The sequence below is a fragment of the Neovison vison genome, chromosome 7 (assembly GCF_020171115.1).
Source record: "Neovison vison isolate M4711 chromosome 7, ASM_NN_V1, whole genome shotgun sequence".
Taxonomy (NCBI): Eukaryota; Metazoa; Chordata; class Mammalia; order Carnivora; family Mustelidae; genus Neogale; species Neogale vison.
This window is the reverse complement of record NC_058097.1, coordinates 45,281,448-45,293,772: the sequence shown is the minus strand read 5'-3', so window position 1 is coordinate 45,293,772 and position 12,325 is coordinate 45,281,448. Positions and strand designations below refer to the sequence as shown.

Sequence of the window (12,325 nt, the reverse complement as noted above, 5' to 3'; positions counted from 1 at the left end):
TCTGAATTCTTGCCATGCCCTTCTGGTGGCAGGTGCCTGATTTGCCGCTGTACCTTTGCTACATCCGTCTCAGCTGGGGAGCCACTTACTCAGTGACTCAGTGCCCCATCCCCCCGCCCAGCCCCCAGCAGCCTGGCAGCACCTGGGAGCTCGCAGGAAATGCAGAACCTAGATCCTTAACCCAGACCTGTTGAATCGGCATCTGTATTTTAACAAGACCCTCCCCGCCCCCAAGGGGTTTGCGGCGCAGGAAGGGAAGAAGCTCTGGCCGAGACCACTAGGGGGCCATGGGACCCGGGGAGACCTGAAAACAAGGCGCTCACCTGGGGCAGGTGTGTACCTTCGTATAAGGTCTTCAGCTTCTCCTGAAGTTAGATGATGACCGACCTTTTTTGTCTGTGTTAGAGAAGATTCAAGTTCATTTGAGGTCTTTGGAACCCAGGCACTCTCTTCCAAGGCTCCAGCTGGGACTCCCAAGACATGTCTCTTTTTCTACTGCTAATGGGATTTGTTTTAATCAGAAAAATTATATGAAACACCATGTTACAGGAGATGAGCAAATTGAGGTGTCACTACAGAAAATTCTAGATGCAATAAACAATCAGTGACATAGGAAACCTCAGAAGACCAACACCTTAACCCATTGGTTCTCAAACTCCAGCAGGCATCGAATCCCCAGGAGGGCATCTAAAACTCAGATTGCAGAGCCCCACCCTACAATCGTTGGGTCGTTTCTAATTCAAATGACTTGGGTGAGGCTGAAAAGTTGCATTTCTATTTTTAAGTTTTTAAAATTTATTTTTGAGTGAGAGAGCGCGCAGACAGAGGGAGGGGCAGAGGGAGAAGCGGACTTCCTGCTGACCAGGGAGCACAATGCCCTACTCAATCCCAGGACCCTGCTTGACCAGCTGAGCCACCCAGGTGCCCAGTAGTTCCCCAGGAGATGCCAATCCCGTTAAGCTAGAGACCACGCTTCTAGAATCACTATTTCCAAACCACACAGTAATGGCTGCTTTGGAGAGTCCTATTAGCCCTTAAGGATTATATAGAAATGACCCCACCCAGTGCCATATTGATGCAGAAGTGTGGTGAGTTCCCATGATCCGGTGTGAACATAAGTACTGATCTGAATATTTTCCCGTGTTTATGCATTAGACCGCATTTTCATTGAAACTATGTGCCCCCAATACTGTTGATGTTCGGGGACTGTCCTAATTCAGACGAATACTTTCTTTTTCTGCTAGTGGCAATTTCATGTGCATACCAGTCTCCTTTTTTTTATGGTCTCCTGGAAGAAGTGGCATTAAGGTTGTGTGATCTGAAAAGAAGATGTTTTCCTTATTATACGAATCACAATATATCAGCGGATATTAAAGAAACCCTGGTATTCTTCCCCATGTATTCCCAGAGTCCTTTGCCATGCCCGTTTTAACTCTTTTCACATAGTGTTTGAAATTATTAATTTACTGTCTGACTTTCTCAAAGGCTCATGAATTTCTCAAGGGTAGGACATTCTTCCATTTTTGGAAGAAAAAAATGGGAAAAAAAGGAGATGTTTATTTTTCTACTATTTGCCCAGTTTGTGTTAATAAACAGTAACAGGACTGCTTCTGGACGAAGATGCCTTGTGGGTGCTCCTGCTGGCACGACAGATGTGTGTATGGGGTTTTGTGCTTTTGAGATTTCATGAGGTGTGGAGTGGGAGTGGTGGAGGGCTGGGGGCCTGGGTTGATGGTGGGTGTGTTTCTGTAGGGGGTGCATTGTCTGGGACCATGTTTCTCTTGGGCTGTGTACCAAGCGTGTGTCTGCACTCAGTTTGTGCTGTTCTCTAGGACTCATGAGTGAGACTCAGTGACCGTCATTGGCTGATTGTGTCACGTTGGGTCCCTACCCCCTGCCCATGTATGTGTCCCTTGATTGAGGATGCTGTGCGCTCGTTCTGGGTCTCCATGTGTGCTGTGGCCACCTGCATCCTGTGTTTCTGTCCCTGGGGCTTCTCCCTAGCAGGGTCTCCTTGCTGTCCTGAGTTGTCCCAGTGTCTTTGCTCATGGCCCTTCCCAACCGCACCGCACTTACCTGTCTCCATCCCTGAGTCTGGACAGGCAGAGTTGGGAGGGTGAGGGCTCTCTCCCCTGAGGTCAAGGAGGCGGGCTGGGAAGTTAGCAGCTGGAGATTAGATTTCTTGGGCTCACAAGACGAAAGGAGGGAGAAGGATCCAGGTCTGGTTTGGGACAGAGCCAGGCCAGGATCCAGGATCTGGGAATCATAGAAGAGTCATAACAGTTCCTGTTTCCAGAGTAACTTCCAGGTACCAGGCACTGGACTTGGTGCTTTATGCATTTATATCGATACTGTTTGCTTTCCATGTTAAACATTAAGTATTTATATTTATGAATAACAATGATGCGGATTGTTCCTAATGTTTATGAATAATATTTTATCATGTCAGTTATAGATTTCTTTTTTAAGGATTTTACTTATTTGAGAGAGACAGAGCACGAGCAGGGTGGGGGAGGGGCAGAGGGACAGGGAGAGAAATCTTCAAGCAGACTCCCTGCTGAGTGGGAAGCCTGACATGGGGGCTGGATCCCAGGACCCTGGGATCATGACCTGAGCCAAAGTCAGACGCCAAACCGACTGGAGCCACCCAGGCGCCCCAGTTCCAGATTTATTTATACAGTTTTCCAGTATCGTTTTCTGTTAGCCTATTGAAGGCAGGAGGAGACTGAAGCTCAGAGAGGTGAGTTCACTTGCCTGAGGTCACTCAGCAAGGTGACAGAGTCAAAATTTAAACCTACTTCCAAGTGTTTCCAGCCTTAGGCTCTTTGGAACCGCATGACCCTGGCCAAGGCAGGAGACAGTGTCGAGGAGGAGGAGGGAATAACAGCAGATCATTGGTGATGTGTTGTTCTGCTTTCCATTTACTGAGCACCACACTAAGGGCTGGCATAACAACAGTGACAAATAGGCACAAAGCGCTCGCTCGGCAGGGGCCCTACTATTAGCCTTGTCATGTGGATTAACTCACCTCCTATACCAGCGTCCAGAGGTGGATACCACATTGTCTCCTTGGGGCCCGGAGGTGGAGTCAGGTGCGGACAGCTCAAGGAGGAGTTGGGATTTGGCCCCAGGCAGCGTGGCTCCAGAGGCTGTTCCTTTATTCCCCCTGTACTTTCTTTCTTTCTTTTTTTTTTTTAAAGATTTTATTTATTTATTTGACAGAGAGAGATCACAAGTAGGCAGAGAGGCAGGCAGAGAGAGAGAGGAGGAAGCAGGCTCCCCGCTGAGCAGAGACCCCCCCCCCGAGACTCGATCCCAGGACCCTGAGATCATGACCTGAGCCGAAGGCAGCGGCTTAACCCACTGAGCCACCCAGGCACCCCCACCCCCGTACTTTCTATGATCCCTTGTAATCCTCCTAACAACCCTATAGTACAGGAAGAAAATACCACCCATTTTACAGATGAGGAAACTAAGGTCCAGATTTGGCCTTACCCACAGAGCCACAGACTTGGACCACTGTTTGTCTCATTAGTTCATCCATGCCTGACTCAATGCTCACTTGGCAGGAGGCCAGGAACTCCAAAGAGTCTCCAAAGGGCCCTGGCGGGGGTCCCAAATGCCCAGCTCCCTGTCCCACTCTGAGGTCCCAGCCTCTCAACCCTTCCTGGGCAGGTCCTCAATTTTTTCCTTTAGCTTGTGGCATTTCTGCTCACTAATTGGTAACTGTTTATTGTGCATTACAAGAATTGTCTAGTCTGTGTTTGTTGCTGTACAAAAAGTTTACATTATATACAGTTCGGTAGGTCCTGTTTCTTTTATAAATTTAAGATTTCTAATCTTTGTTAAGAAAATCCCCTGGCTCCTGGGAAGTGGGAGTAGGGGGTGCACCCTCTTCTTCCTTCTTTCTCTCCTTCCAAGGCTTGTCTTTCTTGGAGGCCGAGTGGGGCAGGGGGATTGTTTGATATCTTCTTGTCAATTTGTAAGCACTCTTTATATATGATAGCTATTAATTATATCCTGTCCCAGTGTTGCAAATGTCCCCCCTCAAGCCTTTTGTACATTGCCTTGCAGTGGTTTTTAAGAGTTGTGCAAATATGTCCATTTCACAGATTCTGGGTTTCCAGCCTTGGTTGGGAAGCTCTCCTGCTCGTCAGGGTAGTGTGATCTCTGTCCTCATCTCCTCCTCTCCTCTCCTTTCTCCGCTCCCCTCTGGGGCCTCTCTCTCCTTATCTCCAGCTTCTCCTTTCCCAAGGTTCTGGGTCCCAACGGGGGACTTGCCCAGCCTGGAGACCCAGCCCCTCCCCCTCCGTCTTCACCTTATTTGGAAAGGGGGTTGTTCAAATCCCTGTGGGTTTTTAAGAGCTTTTCTTACCTATACTATTAACCCTATGTTCCCTTCTGTATTGCAAGAGACTCGTCAAGTCCTCTTAATTGACTTTCTTTCTTTCTTTTAAATGTTTGCCACGTGAAATCTTAAGCTGCTAAGCTGTACACAAGTATGTCCGTCATGTGTTCATTGGCTGTGGGTCTCCGACGTAGGTGTGGAAGGTCTCCCTGCTCCAGGGAGGGTTGGTGGGGAGGTGGGGAGGGCGTCCTTATCTCGCAGCTTCTCCCTTCCCACGGGCCAGGCTCAATAAAAGCGCGCGGGGACGCGGCATTGCAGTGTCGCCATGTCCCCGCTCTGCCCCCTGCTGCTGGCCCTGGCCCTGGCGGCCGTCCCTGGCGGCCGAGCTGCCTGCCCGGCCCCCGCGGACCTCAAGAAGCCCGACGGGACGCGCACGTGCGCCAGGCTGTACGACAAGAGCGACCCCTATTACCAGAACTGCTGCGGGGGCGCCCAGCTGTCGCTGGAGCCCGGCGCCGACCTGCCCTTCCTGCCCTCTGACTGGACAAACGTCGCCTCCTCGCTGGTGGTGGCCCCGCGCTGCGAGATCACCGTGTGGTCCCTCCGCGGCAAGGCCGGCAAGACGCGCAAGTTCTCGGCGGGAGCCTACCCGCGCCTTGAAGAGTTCCGCAAGGGTATCTTTGGCGACTGGTCCAACACCATCGCGTCGCTCTACTGCAGGTGCCCGCCCGGCTCCGCCTCCGCCCCCGCCCGCAGCCTCTCCTCCGCGTCCGCGGCACGAGCCCGGCCCCCAGACCCCTTGGTCCCTGACCCCCAGTGGGGGTCCCTGGGACCAATCTTGGAGATCCCCCTTCTCCTACCCGCATCCCTTCCCCCAAGCCCATGCCCACTCGGAGCTCTCGCACCCAACTCCGGGATTCCCACACTCAGAAGGACCCCACCCTCTAGCCCTCTAGCCTCCATTCTGGGAGCAACTGCCTCCCACCTTCCTGAATTCTCCACCTGCCGACCCATCCAGAGCTGCTGTCCTAGGCCTAGCTTGCAGATGGGGAGCCACCAGTCTTCTCACCCCAAAGCCCCCAGAACCAAACCCAGTCAGTCCCAGATCCCAGAGCCACCAGAGTCAGCTCTGGGACTCCCAGACTCTAAACTGACCCACCCCGAGACCCCGTTCTAGGAACACCCTATCTACCTTCATGTTCCTGCCCAGGTAGACCCTCTAGATCAGGCACAGCCCTGCAACCAGTCCCAAAGTCCCTGTTAAGGTTCCGGAGCCCCCAGATCCAACTTTGGGCACACTCACCCAGCCCACTGTACACTCACATGTGGGAGCTCACAGAACGTGGGACCCCAAATCTAGTCCTAGTACTCTTCAAAACCATGTCACCTGTCCCTCTCCTTCCACAAGAGCTCCAAGGGCCCCCAGGACACCTAGCTCATGAGCTTGGAGCCCAGCCCCAGCCCTCCACCCCATCTCAGCCTTTTAGAACTGCCCCCCCACTCTGGATCTCTGAGCCCCTGGCACCCCCCCCCCAAATGATCATTTTTATTCTGTTGCAGGTGTTACTGATGCCTTAGGGATACTTCTTCTCCAACCCCCACAGGGTGCAGAGCTCGTCATCTGGCCTTGTCTCTGGGGTCTGCTGAAGTCCCCAAGTCCCAGGAAGAGAGAACTTTCTGCCTGTCCCCGAAACCCGCTTTCCCTGCAATATAGCCCTTGTGACATTATCCCTGTCTGTCATCTACTCGTGCTTGGGAACCAAGTCCACACAGGACAGGGGTGGGGTGGGGGAGAGAGCAGGGCTGTCAGGCCTGCATCAGCCCGTACCTGGGACAATGCTGGAGAGAGATTCCGCCACCCGTTTAGGTGGGCACAAAGATACACATCCACGGGACATGTGTGCGACATGCAGTGATACCACTAAAATGCTTCCCTGAACGTTTTGGCAGAAAGCCCTTCCCTGAATCCCTCAATCCCTCCCCTCCCCCAAAGCTGTTCTGCCTACCAGGGACCTCCAGCCCATCTCAGGAGTCAGGCCTGGAACAGCAAGAGGCAGTCAAGGACCCTGCCCCAGGCTAGGACCAGGGTCTCATGCTAGATCTGGCCAGAGCCTGGGACTTCACAGTTGTTACAGATTTTCAATCTCTTCCCCCAACACATGAAGAAAAATTGTAGCTCAAGTTTATCATCTGTCCCACCACCATCCCCAGTGATTATGGCCCTTGATGGAGAACTTGATGGCTCTGGGGGGACTCTGGAGGAATGGGGGGGGTCTTGTGGGGAGGAGAGGTATGGGGACCAGCTCTGGGGGAGGTGAGAATTTGGGGTTGGAGGGGGAAGGGGAATGTGGAGAGCATCTGAGAGGACAGAATTGGAGCAGAGAGGTCAGTGGAAAGGCCAAGAGGCTATAAACTGGGGCTAACTAAAGAGACCAGAGGTTGTGGCGGGAAGTGCACATGGCACGGGCGTTGCAAGGTGCTGGAGGATAAGGGTTACAGGACGTGCCTGTGGGATATGAGCTCGGTGTCATTCTGAGAAGCAAAGGCTAGGGAAATGCTCAGCATCCTCACGCTTGTGAACTTATTCACCAATCACCAACGATTTAGATTTACGAGGCACCTACTGTCTGCGGAGCACTAACTGGGGAAGAAGCAGTTGCTGCCCTCAGCCCTCACGGGGCTCAGAGAGCGCAGAAGAAACCAAAGTTTGTCATTCAAGGGGGTGTTAAGATGTCAGGTGGGAAATCAAGGGCCAGGCAGGAAGCAGGGGCCTGGGGGGTGGTAAGTGACCAAAGAGAAGCTGAAGGGTCATGAAGGTGGGAAAGGAACAGGGGTTGCTTCTCCACACATCAGGGAAGTGTGGAGACAACAGGTCAGAGCTAAAGGGCCAGGGAGGTGCTAAGGGCCAGGGACTCCTGAGGGTCAAGGAGGTGCTAAGGGCCAGGGACTTCTAAGGGTCAGGGAGGTAAAAGAGATGCTAAGCGGTCCAAAAGGAACAAGATAAAGGAACAAGAAGATATTAAGGGGTCAGGGAGATGCAAAGGGTCAGGGAAGTGCTAACAGATCAGGGAGGTGCTAAGGGATCACACGTTATGGACCAGTGAGACAAAAGGTCAGAACAGGCCGGGAGTTGGACAGCCAGTCATTCCCTGAATTGCACAGACACGGAGGAGTCCGTCACCCTTGTCCGCCGCAGCCCGCCAGGCTCCCTCCGATTCTTGGTCTTGTGCAGGAAGTGAACGAAGCGCACGCCAGGACCGTACTGGCGGAAGACATGGGACACCTGTGGTGGGGTCAGGGAGAAGTCCGGTCAGGGACCCAGGAACCCTTCTCTCCTACCTCCGCCCTCTCTGAGGTCTTGGGACATGGACACGTGGCCAGGGTTGGTGGCCAGGGCAGAGCCTCACCTGGAGCCAGCGGCCGGGGGGGCCCCGCCCAGAGGATCGGGGGGCCACGTGGTGTTGCGCGATGACTGAGCGGCGGTCAGCTGCCAGCAACCAGACGTGCAGCTCATAGACACACGTGTCTAGCCGGCTGTCCTCGTACCTGGGGGTAGGGTCCAGACCTTCAGCTGCCACCGCAGCTCCCGTGTCCCCACCTCGTCCCCCATCCCTAACACCGTGTGACACATGCTCATTGGCTTCCACTCTGTGCACCCGGGATGGTTAGCATGGGCAACACAGCCCTGACCAAGGCGGCCCCCCACGGCGACCCTGTGGGAGTCATATAGACTGGTGTGGGAAGCAGACCTGTCACCAGACAGTGACCATCCGGAATGTTAAGGGCTGGGATGTGGGGAGCCCAGGGCCCTGGAGCATATGGCTTCTGAGCCAGCTGGGGGGTGGTCTGGGAAGGCTTCCCCGCAGAGCCACGAGTAGCAGAATCCCAAAGGATAAGGAGGAATTTCTCTAGAGAGCAGAGGGGGACAAGCATCCAAGAATGAAGGAACGATGTCCAGCGAGGTGCGTCTCAGAAACTGGAAGTCTCAGAGGGAAGGAGCTAGAACAGTAGGTGGAGCAGGATCCTGCCATGACATGAGGGTCTTGGTGACAAGCTCACACCAGGGGAGGACAGGTGAGGCTGGCGTTCTGGGGAGCCCTGTGCATGACCCCGTGGGGCAGGCGGATTGGGCAGAGGGGCATACCAGTCCATGACCGTGATGTCTGGCTGCTCATCGTCAAGGAGCTCCTCCCACAGGCCCTCGGCCAGAAGGTCCACACACTGCTGCTTCACCGTCCAGCTGTGAGAGAGGGCACGGGGAAGGTGAGGTCTGGGAGCTGCTAGGATTCTTGGGAACAGGAAACCTCGATCATGGTGCCCTCGTGGAGACACCAAGGACACCCATGGATGGGGGATGAGCGCTTTCTCCCCCCTTATAGCCTCAGCTCCCTCTCCCCCCCCCAATGCCAGATGGTCTAAACCCCATGACGCACATGAGCGAAGTGGCTCAAGAAGGGAAGTCACTTGCTTAAGGTCAAGCAGCAAAGAAGTGGCAGAGCGGGGCTCCCAACCCAGGCGTGTGTGACGCTGTCCCACCCAACCTGCAGAAGCAGGGCTCAGTTTAATGGAAGGCAGATGGTGGCCTGGGTGCCTTTCCCCTCCCAGGGAAGAGGTGGAGAAGAGTAACGGTGACAGCTGTTATTTATTGAGCACCTACTATATGCAAGCTGGGCCCAGCCAGACCCTGCGCTGTGTTTTAGGAATGTTCTCTTTTATGACAAACTCTGGGTATGGAGCAGGAAACTGAGGCCCAGAGGGGTACAGAGGCAGTTTCTCCAGGCCCTGAGGTGAGAGACTGGGGCAGGGCCCCAGGGGTCTCCGCCACCCACCTGCGGTCATGCTGGAGCTTCTCGGTCCTAATGTACCAGCCTCGGAAGTTGCCTGGCAGGTGGAGGAGCTGAGGGTTAGAACCTGCCCATTCCACAGGGCCATTCACACCCCGTGGGCCGGGCCTGCAAGCACTTACCCAGAGTCTCCAGGGGCTGCTGGGTGGGACCAGTAGGGGGTGCTGGCTCATAAATGTTGATGCCTGAAACATATGGGCGGGGCGGGGGTGGGGGGGGTGGGGAGCAGAGCGGAGCCTCAGGCCGTCTGAAACTGCCTCCAGCCCTTCAGCCTGGGCCTGACTCCCTCCCCCTAGGCCTCTGCCGGAAGGGCGAGAATCTGTGCCAGGACCCACCTGCCTGGCAGGGATGTGTGAGTCAGGGCCGGGGAGAGTCCTGAGAATGTCCTGGGGCAAAGGAATGGTGCAGTGAAGAAGGAGGGAAGGATGAGAAGGAGGAGGGCGTCCTGGTGAGACCAAGACTGAGGGACCCAGCAAGAGGCACTTAGAGAAAGAGACAGAAATACATGCGGAGGGAGGCAGGGAGAGAGAGGCCGACAGACAGGATGAGAGAGAGAGACACACACACAGGGAGAGACAGGGACATATGACATAGAAAGAGAAAGAGGGTGATGCAGGGCAGGAAGAGAGAGCCCCAAGGGGACGGAGGTGGACACAATGACAGAAGAGACAGGAAAGGGTGTAGAGAAACAGGTTGAGCCCAGGGAACAGACACGAGGGAGCAGACGGAAAGATGAGGAGACAGACGGTCCGAGCGAACTGCACGTGGCAGAAGGTGGAGACTGGGCAGCGGTCGGTCGGTGGGTCGGGGTGCCGCACCTTCCCGCCCCTTCCCGCCCCTTCCCGCACCTTCGGGGTTGGGCGAACGCAGCAGGTTGCGGTAGAGCGGCCGCCGCAGGAAGAGCAGCTTCCAGGTGAGGCGCGGGGGTAGCTCCAGGCTCCCGCCCGGGGGCCTCCACTCCTCCAGCAGCAGCTGCCGGGCGTAGGCTTCCGTCGGCTGCTCCGGCTGGGGGGGCCCCGGGGTGTCGGGGGCAGCCGGGGACGGCGGCGACGGCGGCGGGGGCGGCGACGGCGGCTCCTGGGGGCTGGCGGGCTCGTCGGCCTCCATCCCGCCTCCGAGCGCGTGTCGGTCGCTTTCCACCTCCATCCGTGGGCTCCGGGCGACTGTCCCGGGCTCCTCCGCAGGCTTGGGGTTAACTGGAGGCGGGAGGGGCGGGGCGCGCCAGCGGGCGTTGGAGGGGGGTGTGTGTTAGGGGAGGGCTCTGGGCCTCCAGGCCCTCCACCCTCAGACTTAGGAGTCGGGGTCCTCAGCTCCCTGCTCCGTCAGACCAGGAGCGCAGGTCATCTCCTCCGCCAGGACCCAGGAGTCCGGGTCCCGAGCCCCTGTTCGGTTTCCCAAGCCTCCTGCCCCAGTTTCCCCAGGGCCCGCTGAGGGCTCAGGCACTGGTGGGGGGATGGGGTGTGACCAAGGAGCTGATGTCAGGGCTCCCTGCCCTCGAATGAGATCCCTCCCCCTCATTAAGATCCGGAGTGGCAGGATTAAGAGGCTCATTAAGGAAGACCCCCTCTTGTCCCCACCCCTACTTTCATCCAGGGGTAGGAGGTGGGGGGAAGTCCTGTCTCTGCTGCTTCCTCCTCTGCCATCACCTGGGACACGCCCTTGGGACCCCGACATTTCCTGTTCTGGAAAACCAAGCAGAGAGACGCTCAGAGGCACAGAGATGGGGGACCCCCAGGGAGGCACTGAGATAGCAGCAGATAGGGGAGCAGTAACCCCACCTGGGTTTTGGGGGGTGTCTGTATCCCTTCCTTCCCCCGGGGGGGCTGGGGAAGAGGGCACAGCTGCCAAAGACTCTGCCCTCAGAGGTCCTGGTGATTTGGGAGTGAGGGATGGGGCAATGGTGGGGGCAAGAGGTCGGGGTGCGGAGGAAGTAGGGTGACCAGGAACCTGTAGGGCCAGATGCCCAGGATCACATCCTGCCACATCCCACACCCGGCCCAGCAAACACGGGTGTGGGGTTCCACGTGGATTACCCACAGCAACCTCCATGGTGAGCGCTTTCTGGGTACTCAGTGAGTGCGGTTCTAGGTGCTTCCCAGTTCCAGGCATCCTCCAGCAATGGATGGGGAAGTGGGTGCGACTCTTATCCACACTTTATTGACCAAGGAAAGGTAACAGCAGACAGGCATGTGCGAACATGCGTTCCAGCGTCCTGCTTGCCCCCGCACTAAGGCTGTGTGGGGCGCTGCTTTTGTTCCCACTTCACAGAGGAGGAAACAGAGGCCACCTTGGCAGGACAGCTCCCTTGCTGCCCTAGATAACCCCCTTTGCTTTCAGGCACGCTTCCTGCCCCAGATTCCTGCAAGACACAGACACATGCCTGGGACACTCAGAGTTGAGCTCACGCCCGAATGATGCTGCTCATGTAATTGAGGGCTCCCTGTGGGCTGGCATGGTCCTGGGTAATTACCTCCATCTCCACATCCTCCCTAGGAAATAGATGCTATTGCCATACCCATTTTGCAGATGAGGAAACGGGCATAGAGAGGTTTAGTAACTCACCCAATGCACCCCAGGGCTGCAGCCCAGATGCCCCAGGAAGTCCCCAGGAGACGCCCACTCACCCAGCTCAGAGCACATGCAGAACCGGAGACACTCCCCCGGCCACCACAAACACACAAACACACACCCATGGCTGGCCACCAGCCCACCTGTCTTCCCCATAGCCGCAGCCAGAGTAGCAGGAAGAGCGGCGAGGGAGGAGGAGGAAGGGCAGAACCAGAGCAGGAGTGTCTGATGAGGGAGTCAGTTGTCCCCAGGTCAGAATCCAAGGCAGGGAGTGGCCTGGAGCAAAGAGTGTGCAGAATGGGGTCTGCCCCCCTCCACCCAGCCCCTACCCCTCCCTGGCCTGCCATGGTTTCCACACCACATTTCCCATCATCTCCGGAATTCCTGGGGTCCTCACCCCCTTCTGTATCTCACACACACACACACACACACATACACGCACACACATACTCACACACGCATCCACACACACGAATGCAGTCACAGGGCAAACCCAAGTAGTCACTCCCCCACTAAAACCCAGTACAGCTCCCCAGTGCCCTTAGGGAAATAATCCCTGCTCTTT

The 12,325-nt window shown here is 55.9% G+C and overlaps 2 protein-coding genes across 2 annotated transcripts; one reads left to right on the top strand and one right to left on the bottom strand.

Moving 5' to 3' along the window:
* The first annotated feature begins 3,326 nt into the window (after nucleotides 1-3,326).
* Nucleotides 3,327-5,918, top strand: SYCN (syncollin). Its single transcript, XM_044260072.1, has 2 exons — nucleotides 3,327-5,164; nucleotides 5,909-5,918. Exons 1-2 carry the CDS (start codon nucleotides 4,674-4,676, stop codon nucleotides 5,916-5,918), a joined length of 501 nt encoding a protein of 166 aa, XP_044116007.1. The 5' UTR covers nucleotides 3,327-4,673.
* A 595-nt stretch (nucleotides 5,919-6,513) lies between these two features.
* Nucleotides 6,514-10,338, bottom strand: NCCRP1 (NCCRP1, F-box associated domain containing). Its single transcript, XM_044260472.1, has 6 exons — nucleotides 10,041-10,338; nucleotides 9,315-9,377; nucleotides 9,178-9,229; nucleotides 8,493-8,588; nucleotides 7,756-7,894; nucleotides 6,514-7,631 (listed from the first exon to the last, which is right to left on the bottom strand). Exons 1-6 carry the CDS (start codon nucleotides 10,336-10,338, stop codon nucleotides 7,491-7,493), a joined length of 789 nt encoding a protein of 262 aa, XP_044116407.1. The 3' UTR covers nucleotides 6,514-7,490.
* Nucleotides 10,339-12,325: the final 1,987 nt, after the last annotated feature.

Bases quoted from the DNA above. Each gene is read 5' to 3' on its own strand.
- SYCN (XM_044260072.1), top strand. From the start codon at position 4,674: ATGTCCCCGCTCTGCCCCCTGCTGCTGGCCCTGGCCCTGGCGGCCGTC.
- NCCRP1 (XM_044260472.1), bottom strand. From the start codon at position 10,338: ATGGAGGTGGAAAGCGACCGACACGCGCTCGGAGGCGGGATGGAGGCC. The intron at 9,378-10,040 runs GTGCGGGAAGGG...CATATGTTTCAG, and splicing joins GCGTTCGCCCAACCCCGAAG to GCATCAACATTTATGAGCCA. The intron at 8,589-9,177 runs GTGGGTGGCGGA...CCTCTCTCACAG, and splicing joins AAGCTCCAGCATGACCGCAG to CTGGACGGTGAAGCAGCAGT.